The 19,143-nt window shown below is 52.4% G+C and overlaps 1 protein-coding gene across 1 annotated transcript; it reads right to left on the minus strand.

The window, feature by feature from the left end:
• Positions 1-11,935: 11,935 nt before the first annotated feature.
• Positions 11,936-18,916, minus strand: SOX7 (SRY-box transcription factor 7). The gene is made up of 2 exons (XM_070376015.1): positions 18,539-18,916; positions 11,936-15,013 (listed from the first exon to the last, which is right to left on the minus strand). Exons 1-2 carry the CDS (start codon positions 18,774-18,776, stop codon positions 14,088-14,090), a joined length of 1,164 nt encoding a protein of 387 aa, XP_070232116.1. The 5' UTR covers positions 18,777-18,916; the 3' UTR covers positions 11,936-14,087.
• Positions 18,917-19,143: the final 227 nt, after the last annotated feature.

Here is a 19,143-nt window from a genome sequence, read left to right on the forward strand (position 1 = left end):
GAACAAAATCTGGAAGATAGTGAGGGATAGGGAAGCCTAGCGTGCTGCAGTCCATGGGGTCACAAACAGTTGGACACGAGTGAGCAACTGAACAACAGCAGCAACAGGAATCATTAGAGTCAGCTGCTTGGATTGGCCCATTGGGGTGGGAGAATAAGCTGTCCCAAAATCTTTTGTATCAGGCCTTGGCAAGTCATGATATGTATGCATATGTGTGCAATATGTATTTATGTATAACTGATTGTGTGCAATATATGTGTGTACAGGTGTATAATATATGTGTATATAATACATATGTGTGTGTAATATACGTATATAGATGAGTTTGTGTAATATATATCTGTATGTATCATCTCCCCACACGTAGCACCGATTTTCTTCCTGACCTGCTCCTCTGGGGACATTACAAATAGCTTTCATTCCTGACAGATGGCCAAGGGTGGGGTACAGACAGACTAAAAGGTGGCAGACGGCCAGTGTAGAATTAAAATTTTCCAGTGATCATCAAAAGGTGATTGTGGGACTTCCCTGGTGGTACAGTGGATAAGAATCTGCCTGCCAAACGCAGGGGACACAGGTTCGCTCCCTGGATCAGGGTGAGTCCACGTGCTGAGGAGTAACGAAGCCCATGCACCACGATTACTGCACCTAGTGAAGCAGTCGTGAGCCTGCACGCTGCAACCAGCGAAGCCCGCGCTCCGCAGCAAGAGGCACCGCCCCAGTGAGCCGCCCACTGCACCCCAACTACACGAAGCCCCAACAGCAACGAAGACCCAGTGCAGCCAAACTTAAAAAGAAGAGAGAGAGAGATTGCATTATGAATGTAAATCTCACCATCGACCATCTCCTGAGTTTCTATTTTTAATTACCGTAATCTGAAATCTCTCGACATAAGCGAGTACTAACCGATTTACAAGTAGAAAAGCCGAGTCCCAGAGAAAAATGAAGCAACTCGTCTAAGATCAAACACTGAGCAGAGGGCGGACCAGAAGTGTTCGAGCCCTGAGCAGCTTCTATGATCCAGCAGACGCTGACGGGGCATCCACTGTGTGCCTGGCATGGAGCAGGCCCCGTGGAATCAAAGATAAAGAAGATGCCTTTCCCAGATAAATCCATTCCTAGACTAGTGGGAGGACACAGGCTGGAAAACAGATTGCATTATCACATGCTCGGTACTGCATGAGAGGCTGATGGGAACATGCACACACTCTCTGGGGACACGGGCTGGCGGAGGTGGGTTGGATGGGTGGAGTGTGTGTGGAAGAGGCTTTCTGAGAGGAGAAACATCCAAGCTGCGTCCTAAGACTTGAGTGGGAGTCCACCAAGTGAAAATGTGGGGAAGGGCATTTCAGCCTGAGGGAACAGCCTAAGCAAAGGCATGGGGGAATGAGGAAACAAGCCCCATTTGGAAATCTGCTGTGCCCAGAACACAGTGTGCTCTATGGGCAGTAAGTCAGGGGAGAGGAGGCTGCTAGCTGGGTTGGGGCCTGAGCATCCCTCAGAGAGGTCTGGGCCTCACCTTACTGGTGGTAGCAGGCAGGCAGAAGCTTGTCCCAAAGGGACATTTGCAGACGTTATGGGCCCCTCTGGCTGGCCTCAGGACCATAGTCAAGTGACTGTGGGGAGGCCTGGGAGTGGACAGCACTTGTGGGCTTGGGAGGATGGCGTCCTGGAGTCCCCCTTGGCCACGGAGGACCCAGTTGCAGACTTCACTTGGTCCCACCTGACAGGAGGGACACTCCTGGGTATCAGGGTTACGTGGGGACCTACCAGGCTGGGCTCTGACAGCAGGGGCCTCTTGCCTCATTTTGTCAGGCCAAACACCCTCTGTGGATAGGTAGATGGATCAGATGACTTGGGCAAGGTGAGGCAGAGTTCCAAGGAGGTGGTGCCAACGCCTGGTGACACATAGAACTGGGGCCCAGCCAGGTGTCTGGGGGCCTTAGGCCGTGGCCTGGTGACAAGGCTAGGCAAGAGCCCAAGGCAGCTGAGGCAAGAAGGGATGATGAGGAGGGATGTGTTCAGGGCCTGAATGTGGGAGCCACACCCCCAGCACAGATGTGTGCAGCTCAGGGGGACCCCATCCAGGGCCCCCCATAACTGCCACCTCCCTAGAGACCACTTCCAGGCTGAGGCCAGGAGTAGAGAGGAGGGGAACACCTCTTCTTCTTGCTCCTTTTCACAGGTTCAGAGAACCAAGGTATTCTAGCCTCTAGAAACTTCAAGTCCAGATTCCTAATTTACAGAGGCCCAGAGAGGGAAAGTAACTTGCCCAAGGTCACACAGCAGACAAATGGCTGAGCCAGCTCTGCAGAGCATAAAATGGAAAGGCTTAGAATACAATTTTCCTTCCTTCACCCTCCTCTCCTATCAATAGGCCTCCCATGACCAGGGGACCCCAGATCCGGGGACAGCACAGCCCAGGCAGCTCGTGTGGCCCTGCACCATCACCCAGGCTGCAAGCCGACTAGCAGCCCAGGGAATTCCCCACCTTCCTCTCCGCCGCCCACCAGCTGTTCAGGGTCAGCTGTGGTGGGTGGACACTCACCCCAGGCACAGCCGAGAGACAGTCCGTCCTCCGAGGCAGGAGCCAGGGAGGGCACGTTTGTCTCCTGCTTCATCGGCGGGATCCCCATCTCTGCTTATCAGCGACGGGACCTGACTCAGTCCTGCTTTACTTCACCTGAGCATCAGCTCCACCTGTGAAAGGGTATAATCATACCTGCATTGGGATGGCTGCCATGGTCACGGGAGACACCAAACCCAGGAGCGCTTTGTAGACAGTGCCCGCAAGTGTGAAGAGCAGAGTGCTGCCTATGTCTCCTCGTGCACGTGCCCACTAGGGTGTCTGCCAATACCTATGCACATGTTTTCTGCAAGGCAAGCACATGTTCACCTGTGCTGGACATTAAATTCTCCCTTTGTGCACTTTAATGACCAAGAACTGGCTTCCTGATGAGGGTGGAGGGGATGCCTTTATCAGGGGCCTAGGGAGCAGGTCTGGGCTTGAGTGAGGAGATGCACCCCAGTTTGGGGGCAGAGTACCCAGAGCGGGGGGCCTGTGAGAAAGCCAGCTGCTGGGTTGGTGGAGGCGGGGGGGCATGCCTGGATGTCGGCAGCCTGCAGTCCTGGTGGGGTCCCCATTGATGGCTGTGTGTCTGAGCAGCCCCCTAACCCTCTCCAGGACTGGTGTCTCTGAGAAGCCCCCTCTTGCCTGCCTTGGGGTCCTAGGCATAATCCTTGCCCCCAACCTGGAGTCCCAGGTATCCTGGCTCCCAGGGAGGAGACTGGGCCCAGGGACAGGATGGTGGGAACAAGACCAGAGAGGACATTATCTACGGGAGAGGAAAGCAGAGCAGGGGCAAGTCAGCTCGAGGTGACATTAATGAGCAGGCGCTGCCCCTCCAGGCCCTCCTTCCCTCCCTCAGTGGGGATGGGCTGCTCTCTGAGAGCCAGCCCTTCTCAGAGGGGTGGTCACTGCCCATGCAGCTCCCCAAGTCCCTGGGAGGGAGACCCTCTGCTCCTGTGTGGCTGCTGCTCCTCACCCTTCCAGTTAGAAGGGAGCAAGGCTCAGAGAGGGTCAGAATCTCACTCCAGCCACACAGCCCATTAGGGCAGAGCAGGGCAGCAGCTGGGGCCCAGGGCAGCCCTGGCCCCTCCCTCTGCGCCAGCCTGGCGTCGGGCCTGCCCAGCCCACCACTGTCCACCCTCTGCCCTCGGATGGTGGCCAGGTGGGAGGGGGCTGGTGCGTGGACTGACACTGAAGAAATGGACCAGCTTTGCAGCCTGAACCCCAGGCATGAGATCTGACAAACGCATAAAAAGATTTACACTCCCTGCCCTCCTTGGAGATGATTGACTTTGGAGCAGGAAGGCGTCCGCTCTCGGGGGACGTGGCCTCTGAGGCCCCAAGACAGGCCAGAGTCCCTGGGCCTGGAGCCTGAGTGCTCTGAAGGTGGGGACCTCTGGGCGTGCTGGCCCCAGCCCTGTTTCCTGTGGCTGCTTCGGGACGGGGTGGAGAAGGAAGGCTCGGCCTGGGCTAGCTAATCTGGAGAAGTGATTTTCCTCCTCGGCCGGCCCCTCCCTGGGCAGGGCTCTGGGCGCGAAGGTAGCCTGGCCGTGGCTCCCAGGGAGGGGCCGGCTTATCAGGCAGGAAACACTGGGCTCAGGCCACATCCTCCTCCTCCTGGTCACAGCAGCTCCCAGGGGCAGGAAAACACTCGGCACCAGGCTGCTCCTCCGCCCTCTCCGGGCCCCTCCTGCAGCCCTTCGTCCTCCTTTCAGTCCCCCAACCACCAGGGCGGCAGACAGTGCTGGGCTATGATGGCCACTTCGGGGTTCTGCCCCGGCTTCCCAGCCCCTCTGCCAACCCTGAACCACCTACTACCTTTTTGGGCGCCTGCAGCCAGGTCACAGGGGGCAGGTAGGGGTGGCAGAAACACAACAAAGGGGCCCAGGCTCCCAGAGACGTCCGGCTCCTTCTGTGCCCCCTCCCCCATTCCCAGAAGGGCCTGAGAGCCTAGGGCCATGTGCCCACCTCCCACCAGAGCAGACTGGAGCTCTCCCTTCCCAGGACACTCATCCCCAGCCCCCCTCTCCTGGGTCAGCACCCGGAGGATGCAGGAATCCAGGAAGAATCTTCTTGGGAAGTCTCCTGGGCATGCCCACTCATAGGCTCCTGCATCCCCTACCGGCTGCATTCCGAGGAACACTTTGTCCCATCACCCGTGTCCTTGTTGTGCCACTAGCCACCCCCCCAACCCCCACTCAAGGCTGAGACCCCCCAGTCCAGCAGAGAGGCCATGGAGGTGGAGGTCTCCCCTAGCCCTGTCCCAGCCAGCCTCCTGGGCCAGCACTGCTGAGGATGACTGACCAGGCTGGGTCCTGAGGGCGGGGCCCTCCTGGCCCCTCCCCTTCACAGCTCCGCACTCAAGGCCCTTCACCAGTTTCTGCTCCAAGCTGCTCCCTCTCAAGTGAATCCCTTGACCTCTCCTGGCCTCCAGTTCCTTTTTCATCAAGTCTGGGGATTGACAACACGATAACAGTTCCTGGGGTTCCCTGGTGGTCCAGTGGATAAGAATCTGCCTGCCAATGCAGGGAACACAGGTTCAAGTCCTGGTCTAGGAAGATCCCACATGCCAAGGAGCCTGTACACCATGGCCACTGAGCCTGTGCTCTACAACAGGAGAAGCCACGACAATGAGAAGCCTCTGCACCGTAAGAGAATAGTCCCCACAGTCTGCAACTAGAGAAAGCCTGTGTGCAGCAACATAGACCCAGTGCAGCCAAAAGTAAATAAGTAATAAATAAAGCCAAAAAAATAAATTCCTTCCAGCTCTGACCTCTGATTTTTTTCAAGATCACAGAGCTAGGATGAGAATTCTTTCCAGTAAAATTGTAACTGCTTTGTTTACATGAGGATACCTAATTCGATTGATGGCCCACATCGGAACAAATCAATCTATCTTATTATACCCTGTCTTGCAGATCTTAAGGATGTTACACATGCTTTCCTGGAACTTCACAGCACCCTGAGATGTGGCAGCTGGTGCTTCTATTTTTCAGGAAAGGGGATAAAGAAAAAGGAAGTCATAAGGCTCGTCAAAATTGGAGCAGAGGAGCTACACAGCTCTCTTGAGTTCTCTGATGTCATAAGGGCAAGCCAGCATGCTGAGACACGTATGGAGCACGTGGACACCTTGGGGCACCCATCCTCGTGGCGGGACCCCCACCTGTGGAAGTCAACCACATCTCTCAGATCCCATCAACAGAACCTCTAAGACACAATGGCCCTGAGGTCCCTGCTGCAAAGATATTTCACTCATCAGAATCCACTGATTTTTTTCAGAATCCAGGGGCTTATGTTCCTTGTTTTAAGGTTCCCCAATTTGTCCTAATAAACTGTGGAAAATTCTGAAAGAGATGGGAATACCAGACCACCTGACCTGCCTCTTGAGAAATTTGTATGCAGGTCAGGAAGCAATAGTTAGAACTGGACATGGAACAACAGACTGGTTCCAAATAGGAAAAGGAGTATATCAAGGCTGTATATTGTCACCCTACTTATTTAACTTATATGCAGAGTACATCATGAGAAATGCTGGGCTGGAAGAAGCACAAGCTGGAATCAAGACTGATGGGAGAAATATCAATAACCTCAGATATGCAGATGACACCATCCTTATGGCAGAAAGTGAAGAGGAACTAAAAAGCCTCTTGATGAAGGTGAAAGAGGAGAGTGAAAAAGTTGGCTTAAAACTCAACATTCAGAAAACGAAGATCATGGCATCTGGTCCCATCACTTCATGGGAAATAGATGGGGAAACAGTGAAAACAGTGTCAGACTTTATTTTTTTGGGCTCCAAAATCACTGCAGATGGTGACTGCAGCCATGAAATTAAAAGACACTTACTCCTTGGAAGAAAAGTTATGACCAATCTAGATAGCATATTCAAAAGCAGAGACACTAGTTTGGCAACAAAAGTTCGTCTAGTCAAGGCTATGGTTTTTCCTGTGGTCATGTATGGATGTGAGAGTTGGACTGTGAAGAAAGCTGAGCACTGAAGAATTGATGCTTTTGAACTGTGGTGTTGGAGAAGACTCTTGAGAGTCCCTTGGACTGCAAGAAGATCCAACCAGTCCATTCTGAAGGAGATCAGCCCTGGGATTTCTTTGGAAGGAATGATGCTAAAGCTGAAACTCCAGTACTTTGGCCACCTCATGCAAAGAGTTGACTCATTGGAAAAGACTCTGATGCTGGGAGGGATTGGGGGCAGGAGGAGAAGAGGATGACAGAGGATGAGATGGCTGGATGGCATCACTGACTCGATGGACGTGAGTCTGAGTGAACTCCAGGAGTTGGTGATGGACAGGGAGGCCTGACATGCTGCTGTTCATGGGGTCACAAAGAGTCGGACACGACTGAGCGACTGAACTGAACTGAACTGAACTGAATTTGTCCTAGAACTGTGCCTCCCCAAGGCCTCTTGGATGGATGGAAGGTGAGTGACCAGTGAAAGGACAGTGAGCAGAGCTAGGGGACTCACATTTTGGCCCAGGTGTGACCCTCTGAGAGATGGCTACACTCCGTGCCTACACGTAGAACATCCCAGAAGTGCCCATAATAGAGTCCTCTCCCAGTCTTGGGTGATCCCCCGCCTTCCTCGCTCATGGTTTGTATAACAGGGGGACCTTCCTTGTCATCCCACCCTAATCCCATGTCCCTCTGGTTCAAGGGAAGGCAGGCCTGAGAGGATCTGGAGGAAATCCAGGCTGCATCGGGGCCTTTACATGGTCCCATGATGAAGAAGGGAAGAGCATGACCAACAGCCTCCAGGGGGAGGATCACTTGGGGACAAGTCCCGTTAACTTCTGCAGATGACATCAAGCGTACATGGATTTAAACTGAGCCAGGAGGGATTTAGGCGAGGTACAAAAAGGTACAAAATAGAACTTTTTAAAAACTTTCTGGCCGCACTGTGCAGCATACGGGATCTTGTTTCCTGTCCAGCGATCAAATCCACGCCTCCTGGAGTAGAAGCTCAGAGTCTTAACAAGTCAAGGATCTTCCTGGATTGCCAAGGGAAGTCCTGAGAAAGAACTTTTTGATGACGGAACTCATTCGACTCTCTTAAGAGAGAAAAACCTCTTTCTGTAGAAGACTCAAATCAATTAGAAACCCGTCTGAAGAAGAATGGCTAAGACTCAGTCCTCAGTAGAGACAGGGAAATGGACTCAACGACCCAGACTGTCTCTGTCAATCCCAGCTCCATGCCAGAGAAGGAGGGTTCCTCTCTACAAGCCCCTCTCCCACATCGTGAGGTCTCCTGCACAATCGGTCTCAGTGTGATAAACTGACAAACACGTGGATCCAGGCTTTTTAATCTAGTACCAGCCTCCAGCGCTAAAAGTAATAAAAATTGCTTAAAGAGATCTGAAGTAGACAACAGCTATTCTGTACGTGTGTATAAAGCCTTACAACTTCTCACAAGCCCAGAAATTCACTATCTGTCCTGGATGAGAGAACAGGTCCAGAGATTAGCCCAAGTTCCAATCAAAATCCAGGGATGGGGGGAGGTCACTCCTGCCCTGGTTCCCAGCTCTTTCCAGACCCTCTCCTGCTTCCTGGAGCTCTGAGCGCCCTGTGAATGCAGCCAGCTGCCCTGTGCCCTGGGGGACTCTGAGGACCAATTCGGTTCCCACATTGACTGACGGAGGAAGCCTTTCTTCCATAGAGTAAACTGGTGCTTCAGGAAGGGTGTACCATCTACTGTGGTGACCGAGGAAAGGAATACCTCCAATGTGTCGGTGAAGCGACGGTAAGCTCATAACTGGTCCTCAGGAAGATGAGCTGCCGTGACAGGGGAAGACCACTGAGCATGGGCAGGCTGGAATCAGGTAAAAACTGTCCTCAGGAGCCTGCCTTCTTCCTCGTAGGAGAGAGTTCATTCTGGGGACTGCTTGCATGGAGCCATTCTGTGCCTCGATGAAAAGCTGTAAACTCACTCATAGCTCAGACCTGCGATACCTGACTGTGAATCTAGCCAAGGACAGAAACAAGTAAATGTGCACTGCCGTGCTGTTTATAATGGCGAAACACGAAAACGGAACAACTTAGTTATCTAGTACTAAGTAAATCAAGCCACATTCATACACTGAAGTACTGTGTTGTCATCAAAAGTGATAAACATGAAGACAGCTATCAATGTGGCAAAATTTCTATAATAGGATGTTGAAAGGATAAAACCAAATACCAATGGTATCTATATCTTGAATGCTTGAATACAGGACTGGGGAGTTGAGTATACAAAAATGAACCAGTTATATCAAGGTCATGGAGTGTGTAATTTTTCTTTTTTTCTAATATTTTTTTTCATGTTGATTTTTCAACTGCCCTTTTCAACACTCTTAGCAGAAAGGTAAACTTTAAGGACAAGAAAATGTCTATGTAATATTAATGACTAAAAATGCCTATCATAAAATACCCGTGTCTCTGTAAAGCTAGACGAACAAAAAAGGACTGGTCTGAGTAAACAAACAAAATACACTGATGTGTATAAAAAAAATTACCAGTAATGTTGCTAAGTTGTTGACAATAGATGACTTATTTTTTTACCTATGATGTTACTTTTTACTAAACTTTCTACAAAGACTATGTTTCTTTTGAAAATTAAAATATCAGTAGATTATGTGAAGAGTTGACTCATTGGAAAAGACTCTCATGCTGGGAGGGATTGGGGGCAGGAGGAGAAGGGGACGACAGAGGATGAGATGGCTGGATGGCATCACCGACTCGATGGACATGAGTTTGAGTGAATTCCAGGAGTTGGTGATGGACAGGGAGGCCTGGCGTGCTGCAATTCATGGGGTTGCAAAGAGTTGGACACGACTGAGCGGCTGAACTGAACTGATAGCTAGATAGGTGATAAATGGTTAAGTGGGTGGATGGATGGGTAGAAAGATGAAGTAAGTGAAGTAGGTGGATGGGCTCAATGGATGGATAGATAATACAGATAAATATTTTGTTCCCTTCCTTCCTTCCTTCTGTCCAAATCCCTTTCACGGGGATGAAATCAACAGCAAAGGCTTTTCAAAAGGAAAGGTAGGAAGTTAAAAATGCTACAAATCACCTGCCCTCAGCTCTATTTTGGTACTCTAGGATAAGACGGGAGAGGAGATGCTTGGGTCCTCTGTGTCCACCTCCTGACTCATTTACTTCTGTAACAGGGGAGGCTATATGGCCATGGCTATATCACATTCTGTCTCAGAGCCCTGAGAACTGCACACACATGGGCTCCAGGGTCTGGGTTTCCAGAGAGATGAGTGAGGAGATTAGGGACCCAGAAGATTTCAGGTCTTTAGCACCAGGACTCACTGGAATACCTACAGGACTTCTCAGATGTTTACCTTATTCATTTATTCATCCACTTACTTGTTGAGCAGCTACTATGTATCTGCCCTGCTGGGGAAGACTCACACAAATGGATGACACCAACACCAGCTGTAAGTGCTAGATCCCATCAAGTTCCCGCTGGAGCTCAGAGACGAGAGTGACCTGCCCCCCGGCCAGCACGAGTGGGAGTGTCTGAGCTGGATTTGGACAGTGGGTCGATGTCATCAGACAGGCCATGAGAGTGAGGGTCTCCCTGGTCGGGGAACAGTGCTGGGAAAAGCACAGAAGCCTGGGGGAGAAAGCATTTTCAGAGAACAATAGGCTTTCCAGGCCGTGGCTACACTGTGGGGAAGGGGCAGGGGGTGGGGGCTGGCCGTGTGGACACAGTACCAGGGCCCCTCCTCAGATCCATGAACCTCGCGGGGTCCCTGGGGACCCTGTGTGCCATGGGCGACGGACAGGCACCGAAGGGTCTTAAGGAAGTGTGACGTGGTAACATTCGTGTTTTAGGAAAACAACCCATAAAACAGTGCACGCACATCAATTCTCATCAGCCAAAGCCAAAAGTACGCTTGTCCCAGGAGGGGCAGGCAGGAGACCTGGGTACCTGGGAGGGGCGGCCAGAACTCTATAATGCCCCTGGCTTCCGGGCATGACCGTCTTACTCACAGCTGGGCAAAAGTGAGAAAGCTCCCTGTCGCAGGTCAGTGCCCTGCCCTCCCGAAGGCGGGGGACACCACCCTCGCCCCCACAGTATGACCCGGAATGACACACGCCCCTCTGGCCCCGTCCAGGGCCGGACACTGACGCTGACACATAGATAGGGCCAGTGGACGTTGCAGGACAAGCTCTCCCGCCAGGCGATGACGCTGCAGGCGGCCACTGTCGGCTGGCCACGGTGGTGGGCCTCGGCAGCAAGGAATTCGGGTGTCATCTAATGTTAGCCTTGTCATTTCCCCTTTGTCCATCCTTTTTCCCTGGGATGTGAGAGGTAAAAACCGGCCAGATGTAATCCTACGTCTGGTGAGTCTCTATAAAAGGCATGAGCCTTCTAACTGGGAGACTGTCAATGCCAGCGAAACCCCAGCCTCCACCAGTTGAGTAGGGTGACCCCAGGGTGCCCCCTCCCTCCCTGGGCCTCAGTGTTCCTGACTGTGCAATGGGGTGGAGTGATGATGGGCCCCATCTGGGGCTGGGAATGAGAAACAGACCATAAAACTTGCTGTAAAACTCCCTACATCTATAAAGTGCTATTAAAGTAATGACGAGAGATTACGATCCAAATTTGCAGAAAGAACGTCTGCCTGATCGGACCCTCCCAAGACCCACTCCTTGGCCCAGAGGCCCTGGAAGAACACAGGGCTTCTATTGACATGAACAAGTTACAACGGCTTTCCCACAGAGAGGAGCCAGATGTAGTGAATGGCCTGGGGACTGAGGAATCATCGCTTTTTTCCGGACACTGTTTGGCTGGGATTTTCATCTTGAACCTTAACAAGATATTACATCCTTTAATTACCCACCCTTGTGTTGCCTTGTTTTCTCTGCAACATTCCAGGGAGCTTTGAGAGCACATGATTCTTGTAAGACCACATCCCTAGATGCATAGGAAAGAGGACAATCTAAATAGTCTTCAAAAGATGATTTCAAAAAGAAGGGGAAAATGGAGTTTCCCCTTAAGGAAGCAAATACTTGGGCCCTACTTCCCATCTTGAGACAGTCTGACAACCACTGCATTCCACCTTACAAGTGTGAAGTCATCCTATCCAAGGAGAAAATTGTTTTGCAACTAGGCTGTGAATTTGTCTTTTCTTTCAATATCAAGAAGAATGACACTGTTTCTAAGGTGTAAAATTAGGCTTTATCTCTTTACCATAATTCATAAAATCAACCAATCAACCACTCCAACAAGGTAAGTTTTTTAAAATAAAAAAATGATGGAGAGAACATTTTGACCAACACCGGAAGGAGAACTGGCATAATATCTACGCCTCACTTGAAAACTTCTTCCTTCACCAAACTGTATTTCAAATGACAGAATGGTCGTGGTACAAAAATGTTTATTTAAATTAAATATTTTAGGCAAACCAATATCTACAACCATTCCAAAGCATATATAGTTCCTACAGAAAGTGGAACAGTTTAGCTTAATGTCTGTGATACTGTTTTATAAGATTATTAATACACATTCTGGACTGCACCAATCATATTGTCCATGGTTTACTATTTATTACCAAAAGTCACATACAGTAATAGCATAAAGATTAATCATATTTTATAAGTGATTTTACAAGAGAATTCCTTGGAAGGAAAAAAAAAGGATCTTTCAACAATACAAAATATAAGGTGAAAATAATAGGAGAATATATAAAAACACTTACATATTTCATACAGGCATAAAATGCTGAAATCATAAGACAACTGTCTTTTATGTCTGATAGGTATGTTCCTTCAACAGAGACTTGGAGGAAGGATGGAAATGTTTTTGGGATGGGGTCAGGGCTCAGAAATATTTTCTGAATCACAGTGCATTTCTATTCTTTGGGAAGTAAGTATAATAAAGGGAAGTTGCTTTGATGTGTTGGCCGAAGATCTTACCTGAAGAACCAGAGGGCTGGTGAGGAGAACGAATTCCCATTTCTGCCATAGGAACCATGCCTGGGATTTTTAAGTCAAGGGATCTTTGAATCAGTAGCCAATTCAGGGGTGGAGAAAGAATAGAAAAGAAGAGAAAAAAGAAAGTCCAGGAAAGGAAGATGGAGACAGAGGAAAGGAAAATCTTTTTGCATCTGCAGAAGGGAGAGCACGGTAAAATTTTGCTCAAGAAATCAGCACATTCAGATTCAAAGACACTGATGCTCCAGTGCTGAAACTCTTTCCAGCTCCCTGCTCTTTGGGTCATTAGGAACGGAAGGCTGACAAGGCATTGCCAAGGTCAGCAAACTGTATCTGATTCCGGCTGAGCGTGAAGGCGTGTGTGTTGTGTGTGTCTCATACACACTGTAAATATTCAGACATGTATTTTCTTTTGAAATGTATGAAAGTGAAAAGAAAGTCACTCAGTCATGTCTGACTCTGCAATCCCATGGACTATACAGTCCATGGAATTCTCCAGGCCAGAAACTGGAATGGGTAGCCTTTCCCTTCTCCAGGGGATCTTCCCAACCCAGGGATCGAACCCAGGTCTCCCGCATTGCGGGTGGATTCTTTACCAGCTGAGCCATAAGGGAAGCCCAAAAACACTGGAGTGGGTAGCCTATCCCTTCTCCAGCAGATCTTCCTGACCCAGAAATCAAACCAGGGTCTCCTGCATTGCAGGCAGATTCTTTACCAACTGAGCTATCAAAGAACTTATCTTTAAATATATATATATATATATGTTTTTTAAAAAGCAGCTTGAATTCAATTTCGTTGTCAGTGATGCAGTTAACCCCCGGCGTTAATTCCCCAAATCACGATGAGTGTTTTTTCTCAAACTCTTAAAGGGTCCTTTTGGAAGACTAGGATCATTCATGTTGGAAGATGGTGACCAAGTGCAGCAGCCTGAGGTCCTTGGGCAGTGCACGGAATCCTCACCAGGTTGCACGTGAATGAGTTCACTGAGGCCAGCTTCAGCTTCCTTTGGAAAGAATCCTAAATCGGAAAACCCTGGAGCGGAGGGTACCTAAGATACGGAGTCTGTCCCTCACTCCGCAGATGGGGGGATGGGCTGGAAGGAGAGGCGAGGGGAGTCAGGGCTCCCCAGCCCCCGGAGGCAGAACTGGGATTGGGCCGCCAGTCCCCGAATCTTAGCCCAGAGCTCTCCTCACCTGCAAGACCAAAGGTCAGGACGGCAGGACCCCTGCAGCTGTGTCAGAAGCGGCAGGGATGCGAATGTTGCTGGGCTTTTCCCGAATTTGTTTCCGGATTGAAAACTGGGAGGAGAGGTCAGTGAAAACTCTACCGGGAAATAGCGTCCTCAGCAACGACCGCGCCTGATTCCCAGGGTGGAGCCAATGGAAACTCTTTTGAAGGAATATACTCAGAACACTGGCCGCAGCGGGGCGGGGCGGAGGGGAAGGGGCGGGGGAGGGGCCCCGGACCCGCAGAGCCTGTCGGCGCGCGGCTCGTGGAAGTGTGTGCCCACCCCGGGGCGCTGCGCTCGGCGCGGGAAGGACCGGCGGCGGCGAGGCCGGCCGGATGGGCCGCCCGGGCTCTATGACACACTGTAGCTGTTGTAGTACGTGGCCGTGGCATCAGCCAGCACGGAAATGAGGCTGGTCTCTGTGGGGCCCGTCGGTGTCACCTGAGAGACCGCGCCCTGCGCGCTGAGGGCCCCAGCGGCAGAGTCTGGGTGGCCAGGAGTGTTCAAGTACTGGTCGAATTCATTGCGATCCATGTCCCCCAGGAGTTCCACCTGGCTCAGCTGATCCAGGGCTTCGAAGCCGGGATGCTCGGGAGGCGGGGAGAGCTGGCCCAGGTGGGCGTGCAGGTTGGAGTGGAGAGGCGGGTAGGCGGCCTGGGAGTAATAGGCTGGAGACGGGGGACAGCCAGGCACGGTGGACATCATAGAGACGCCCGAGGACTGACCGAGGGCCAGGGAGCCCAGGGGGTGGCCGCAGTGGAGGGGGTTGGGGGCGTACTCCGGGGAGTAGGGGGGCCCCGGCAGGTGGGCGATGCGGCGGGAGTGCGCATGGTCCTCCTGGCAAGGGGAGGAGAAGAAGGTCTGCTCCGGCTCCAGCACGTCCAAGGGTGACATCTCCGGCGGGGTGGGCAGCCCGTAGGGGTACGCGTCCACGCTGCCCGGGGTGCCGCCGCCGCCGCTGCCGCCGGCCGGGCCGTCGTGGAAGCAGCCCCGCAGGCCGGGCAGCGCGGAGCCCGGAGAGTACTCACCCCGGTCCTCCTTCTCCCCTGGCGCCCCCCGGCAGCCGCCCCGCTTCTCGGGCAGGGAGTTCTGGTCGCGGGAGAGCGAGCTGAGCAGGAAGCCTGGGTCCACGCGCTTGCACAGGCGCTTGGCTTGCTTCTTCCTGCGTGGCCGGTACTTGTAGTTGGGGTAGTCCTGCATGTGCTGCAGTCGCAGCCGCTCCGCCTCGTCCACGTAGGGCCTCTTCTGGGACAGCGTCAGCGCCTTCCACGACTTTCCTGCTCACACAAGTCAGACAAGGCCGCCGTCAGCCTCTGCGCAGCTCGGCTCGGGGCGCCCGGTGCACCTGTCTCGACTGGGGCCGCCGAGCATCGCACACACCTGCTGCCTCGAGTCCCCTGTCCCTCCCCCCAACCCAGTGCCCCCTCTTCACACAAGGCACCCCACACTCCGCACCCTCTTCTCAGCCCACATCCTGCACGTGCAGTAAGGCCAAACCAACCTCTCCCACTTGCCTGCTCCAAGGCACTCGAGCAAAAGACACACACACACACACACACACACACACACACACACACACACACACGATCATGGCACCTCTCCTATCAAAGCCACCGGACAACAGGAATGTATAAACAGTGTGAGCTTCTCAGTGAAGGGTCCACCTAACCCAATATCACCCACAGGACAAAAATATGTAGACTACAACATTGATTTGGGCTCCCTTTTACCTTCTGAGGGTCAGTTCTTATCATTTGTGCATCCTAATGAAACTTCTGCCTTCCTAGGTTATCGCTGCCCTTCGGGAAGTGACACTATATTATTTGTGGCATACATCTATCACAGCTTTCTTGTGAGGGTACTCAGGATCAGTCAACAGCTTCACAGATGGAGGTAAAATTACAAGATGTAAATTACAGGATCTCATTTATGGCAACAGAGGATTAGCTCTTATATCTGAAGGTCAAACAGAACCTTCATGCCACACACACACACACAAGCTATGGCTTCTAACTGTTTACTGTGACCATGGGAGAGGGCACCTTATCAGTCACTGACTCTCCATGTAGAAGTAAACCCCTTACCTTCCCTGGATCTTTGTTTTCCCTGCAGTAAAAAATATACTGTGATGCTCCCCAAAATGCTCTTCTGAAGAAGCATCCCACACTTGTGTCCCACTGGTGCACAAATGCTGCTCTCATGTGTATTTTCCATTCATCCTTTTCACTTGTGTGTTATTGTGTAGATTAGTGTCTCTTTCTTTCTTAAAGCATATTGCCCATCCTGCTGCAGGTTTTCTAAAGGTCACTTCTGGACACCTTAGATGGTTACCTCCTAGGGTAGGCTTGGGAACTTAAGTTCCCCTATGACTCTACTGTATCCTGAAGTTTGAGACAAATTGCTCAGAGGGCAGCCCCCTGCCCCAAATCTTGGAAGGCAAGGGGCTGCATCTCCCACCCAGAGCCCTCGGCACAGGGCCAAGTCCAGAGCTATGTATGTGGTTGCCCTTCATGGGGGTGCCCTTCATGGGGGCTGGCCCTGGGTGTCAGGTACACAGAGGGGGCTGGAGGAAGGTGATTATCCAGTACCGTTTGGATGAAAGTATGTAACACTATTCCAGTGAAGTTGTCAATTAATACAGTTAGCTCTCACTTGAAAAGACAACTTTAAAAGTGTCAGGAACTCCAATTTTAGTATATGTGCTGCCGAAGCGAGCACTGTCAGGAACTCCAGATTTGGAGTTGGCCATTAGTTTCTAGCCTGTGGTTAAGGCCACAAGTTGTGGCAAGAGGTCCAAGACCCAGACACACCCACACCCTGACTGTGGACTGAATATAAAATGTGACTCAAAGTTTCTGAGTGTACCGAGATATTGTAGTATTCATAAAATATAGGTTCATTTTAAAAACCACTAAATGTATAACTGTCTTTACCTGCTTTCTCATCCATAACATACATGAGTGCTACTGTGTGAAGTTTTTAGAGTCAAAGACTGGAGAGCTAATAGTCAAAAAAGTCTGGGCTCTCGCATTCAGCCCTTTCCCTTTCCTAAGTCAGAAAGGAAAGGGCTGGGCAAGATCATGGGCTTGGGATGGAAATAGATCATCCTGCTGCCCCCTCCGCTTCAGCAGGTGTAGAAAATCCACATTTTTCAAAGCAACACTAGGTCAGTTTCCTTTCCCTAGTGCCAGGGGCTGTGTGGTTAAGCAGGAAGGAATCCATATCTTTCCTGCAAAATGCACTGTAACCTCTAGAAGCCTAAGTGCCAACTGCCAAGAGGAATCAGCTCACAGGAGGCATTTGTCACCCAAGTCCCTTTGCCTGTCCTTTCCCTGGGAGCAGGCAGCCCCAGTCCTACAAGGCTCTCCAAACTGAGTTCTCCCACCCTTGGCTGGGCCTGCTCTATCCTCGTCACAAGAGCTGTGCTTGGGCAACAGGCATAGCACCTGGGTCACACCAAAAATTACATTTAGGGGCTCACCGAAAAAAAAATGTTTTCATTGCTTTAGAAATCTCAAGAAAAATATAAACTTTCTGCTTTAAGAAACTGTTTTATTATTGTATATCTTAATATATTTGTCTTTATGCCAACACATTATAAAGTATGATTTTAAGTATTTTTTTTCTGGGACAGGGCTGGCTAAGACACACTGGCCCACTAACTCGTCCTGGGAACAGCTAGCCAAGGGGGCTGGGCAGAGGGTGGGAGACTCTTTGAAACCGGCACTCTATCAGCTGCTTTGAAAGGGCAATCAAACTGCAAGAGGACCCTTTCTGCCAGAGGGCCTGTGGCTTCAGACAGCACAAAGAGGGGTGTCAGGCCTCATTCCACCGATCTGGGGAAGGAGCCCCAAGCTCCAGCGGAAAAAGGAAAAAGAAAAGGCTCCAAGATGGGCCGGGTGGGGTTGCTGGGGGCAGGGCCAGCCTCGGGTGACCACACACTGTCCTTTTTTACAGGGCCTGGCGCCTGCTGGGCACACAAAGTGCTTTGAAAGGTTCCCATCCGTCAAAATGAATAAAAACTACCACAAAGGGCAAAGAGATTAGGTGTTGGCTGGAGCTGATATAGTGCCCAGCTTCTGACAGTGGAGAGAGAAGCCCCCGGCCTCCAGAACATCCTTTCTCTATTGGCCTGACTTGTCCCCAGTCCAGCGTCCGGGGCTGGGACCGCAGGGCAGCCCTGGGGAATTGGCCGGGTTCTCGGACATACCCGCACAGGCCGTCCTAAGCATCCGAATCAAATTTTCTACACTCCTGCGACTGGGAAAGAGGCTCGAATCAAGTCCATTTTGCTGTTGGTTTGATAATTAAGTTAAAGCAGGAATGCGCCACCGCAAGGTCTCTCTTCACCAATATTCGTTAATGAGAGGTACGACTTCCTGTGACTGTGCCCGTGGTGAAGTTCAGCGGATGATGGGTTTTCCTGCTCCCTTACACCCGACCTGTCCGTGCGCGCGAGGATCTCCCTAGCCGAGTCCCCGCACCAGGCCGCAGCTCGGACCCGCCCGTGCCCCAGGGCCCCTAACTCTGCTCCCGTCTCTTACAGTGGGCCTCCCCGGCCACCCCGGCGGGCCGTGCCAGTTCACTCTGGGCCTGGTCAACGCGTCCCTGCTCGGAATCCCAGTCCCCGCGCGCACACCCACGCTCGCCCAGATGCCCAGCGGGCACGGTGCGCGCCCCCGTGGGTCCGCACGCCGAGTCTGTCCCACCCTCGCCCCGCGCGCCCTCACTACACCCGCCCGGCCTCCAGCCGCCAGACCCCCGCCCGCCGACTTCGGGCCGCGCCCCGCCTGCTCACTCACCCAGCATCTTGCTGAGCTCCGCGTTGTGCAGGTCCGGGTTCTGCACCGCCAGACGTTTCCTCTCGTCCTTGGCCCACACCATGAAGGCGTTCATGGGCCGCCGGATACGGCTCTCCGAGCCCTTGTCCCCCGGCGGGCGGGGGGCGGCCGGCGGCGACAGCCCGTCCGACAGCTCGGCTTCCAGGGCAGGGCACTCGAGACCCTCAGGCCACGGGTAAGTTCCTAGCAGCGAGGCCATGGCCGCACGGGGGTCGGCTCGCTTCGCGTCGTCGGGCCGGCGCTGACCTGGCCCTCGCACCGGTTGGGGCGTCCAACTTGGCCGGCAGCCGCGGCCCGGCCCCTTATTTATCAGCTTCGAGAGGCCGCGTCCTCCAATGACTCTCGAAGGCGGCGCGGCCCCTCCCTCCTTCACGGCGCGGGCCCCCTCCCTGCGTCCCGGGCCACAGCGTCCCCGCTCCGACCTGCCGGGAGGAGAGGCGGGAGGCGGGCCGCTTCCCCAGCGTGCGCCCGCCCCCGGCCCGCCCCTCCGCCTCCCAGGTGGTTCCCGGGGATCAGTGCCCCGAAGCCCCGGGGCCGCCCCTCGGCCCGCTAGCTCACAGCGCAGG

This window comes from Bos mutus, chromosome 8 (genome assembly GCF_027580195.1).
Source record: "Bos mutus isolate GX-2022 chromosome 8, NWIPB_WYAK_1.1, whole genome shotgun sequence".
Classification (NCBI taxonomy): Eukaryota; Metazoa; Chordata; class Mammalia; order Artiodactyla; family Bovidae; genus Bos; species Bos mutus.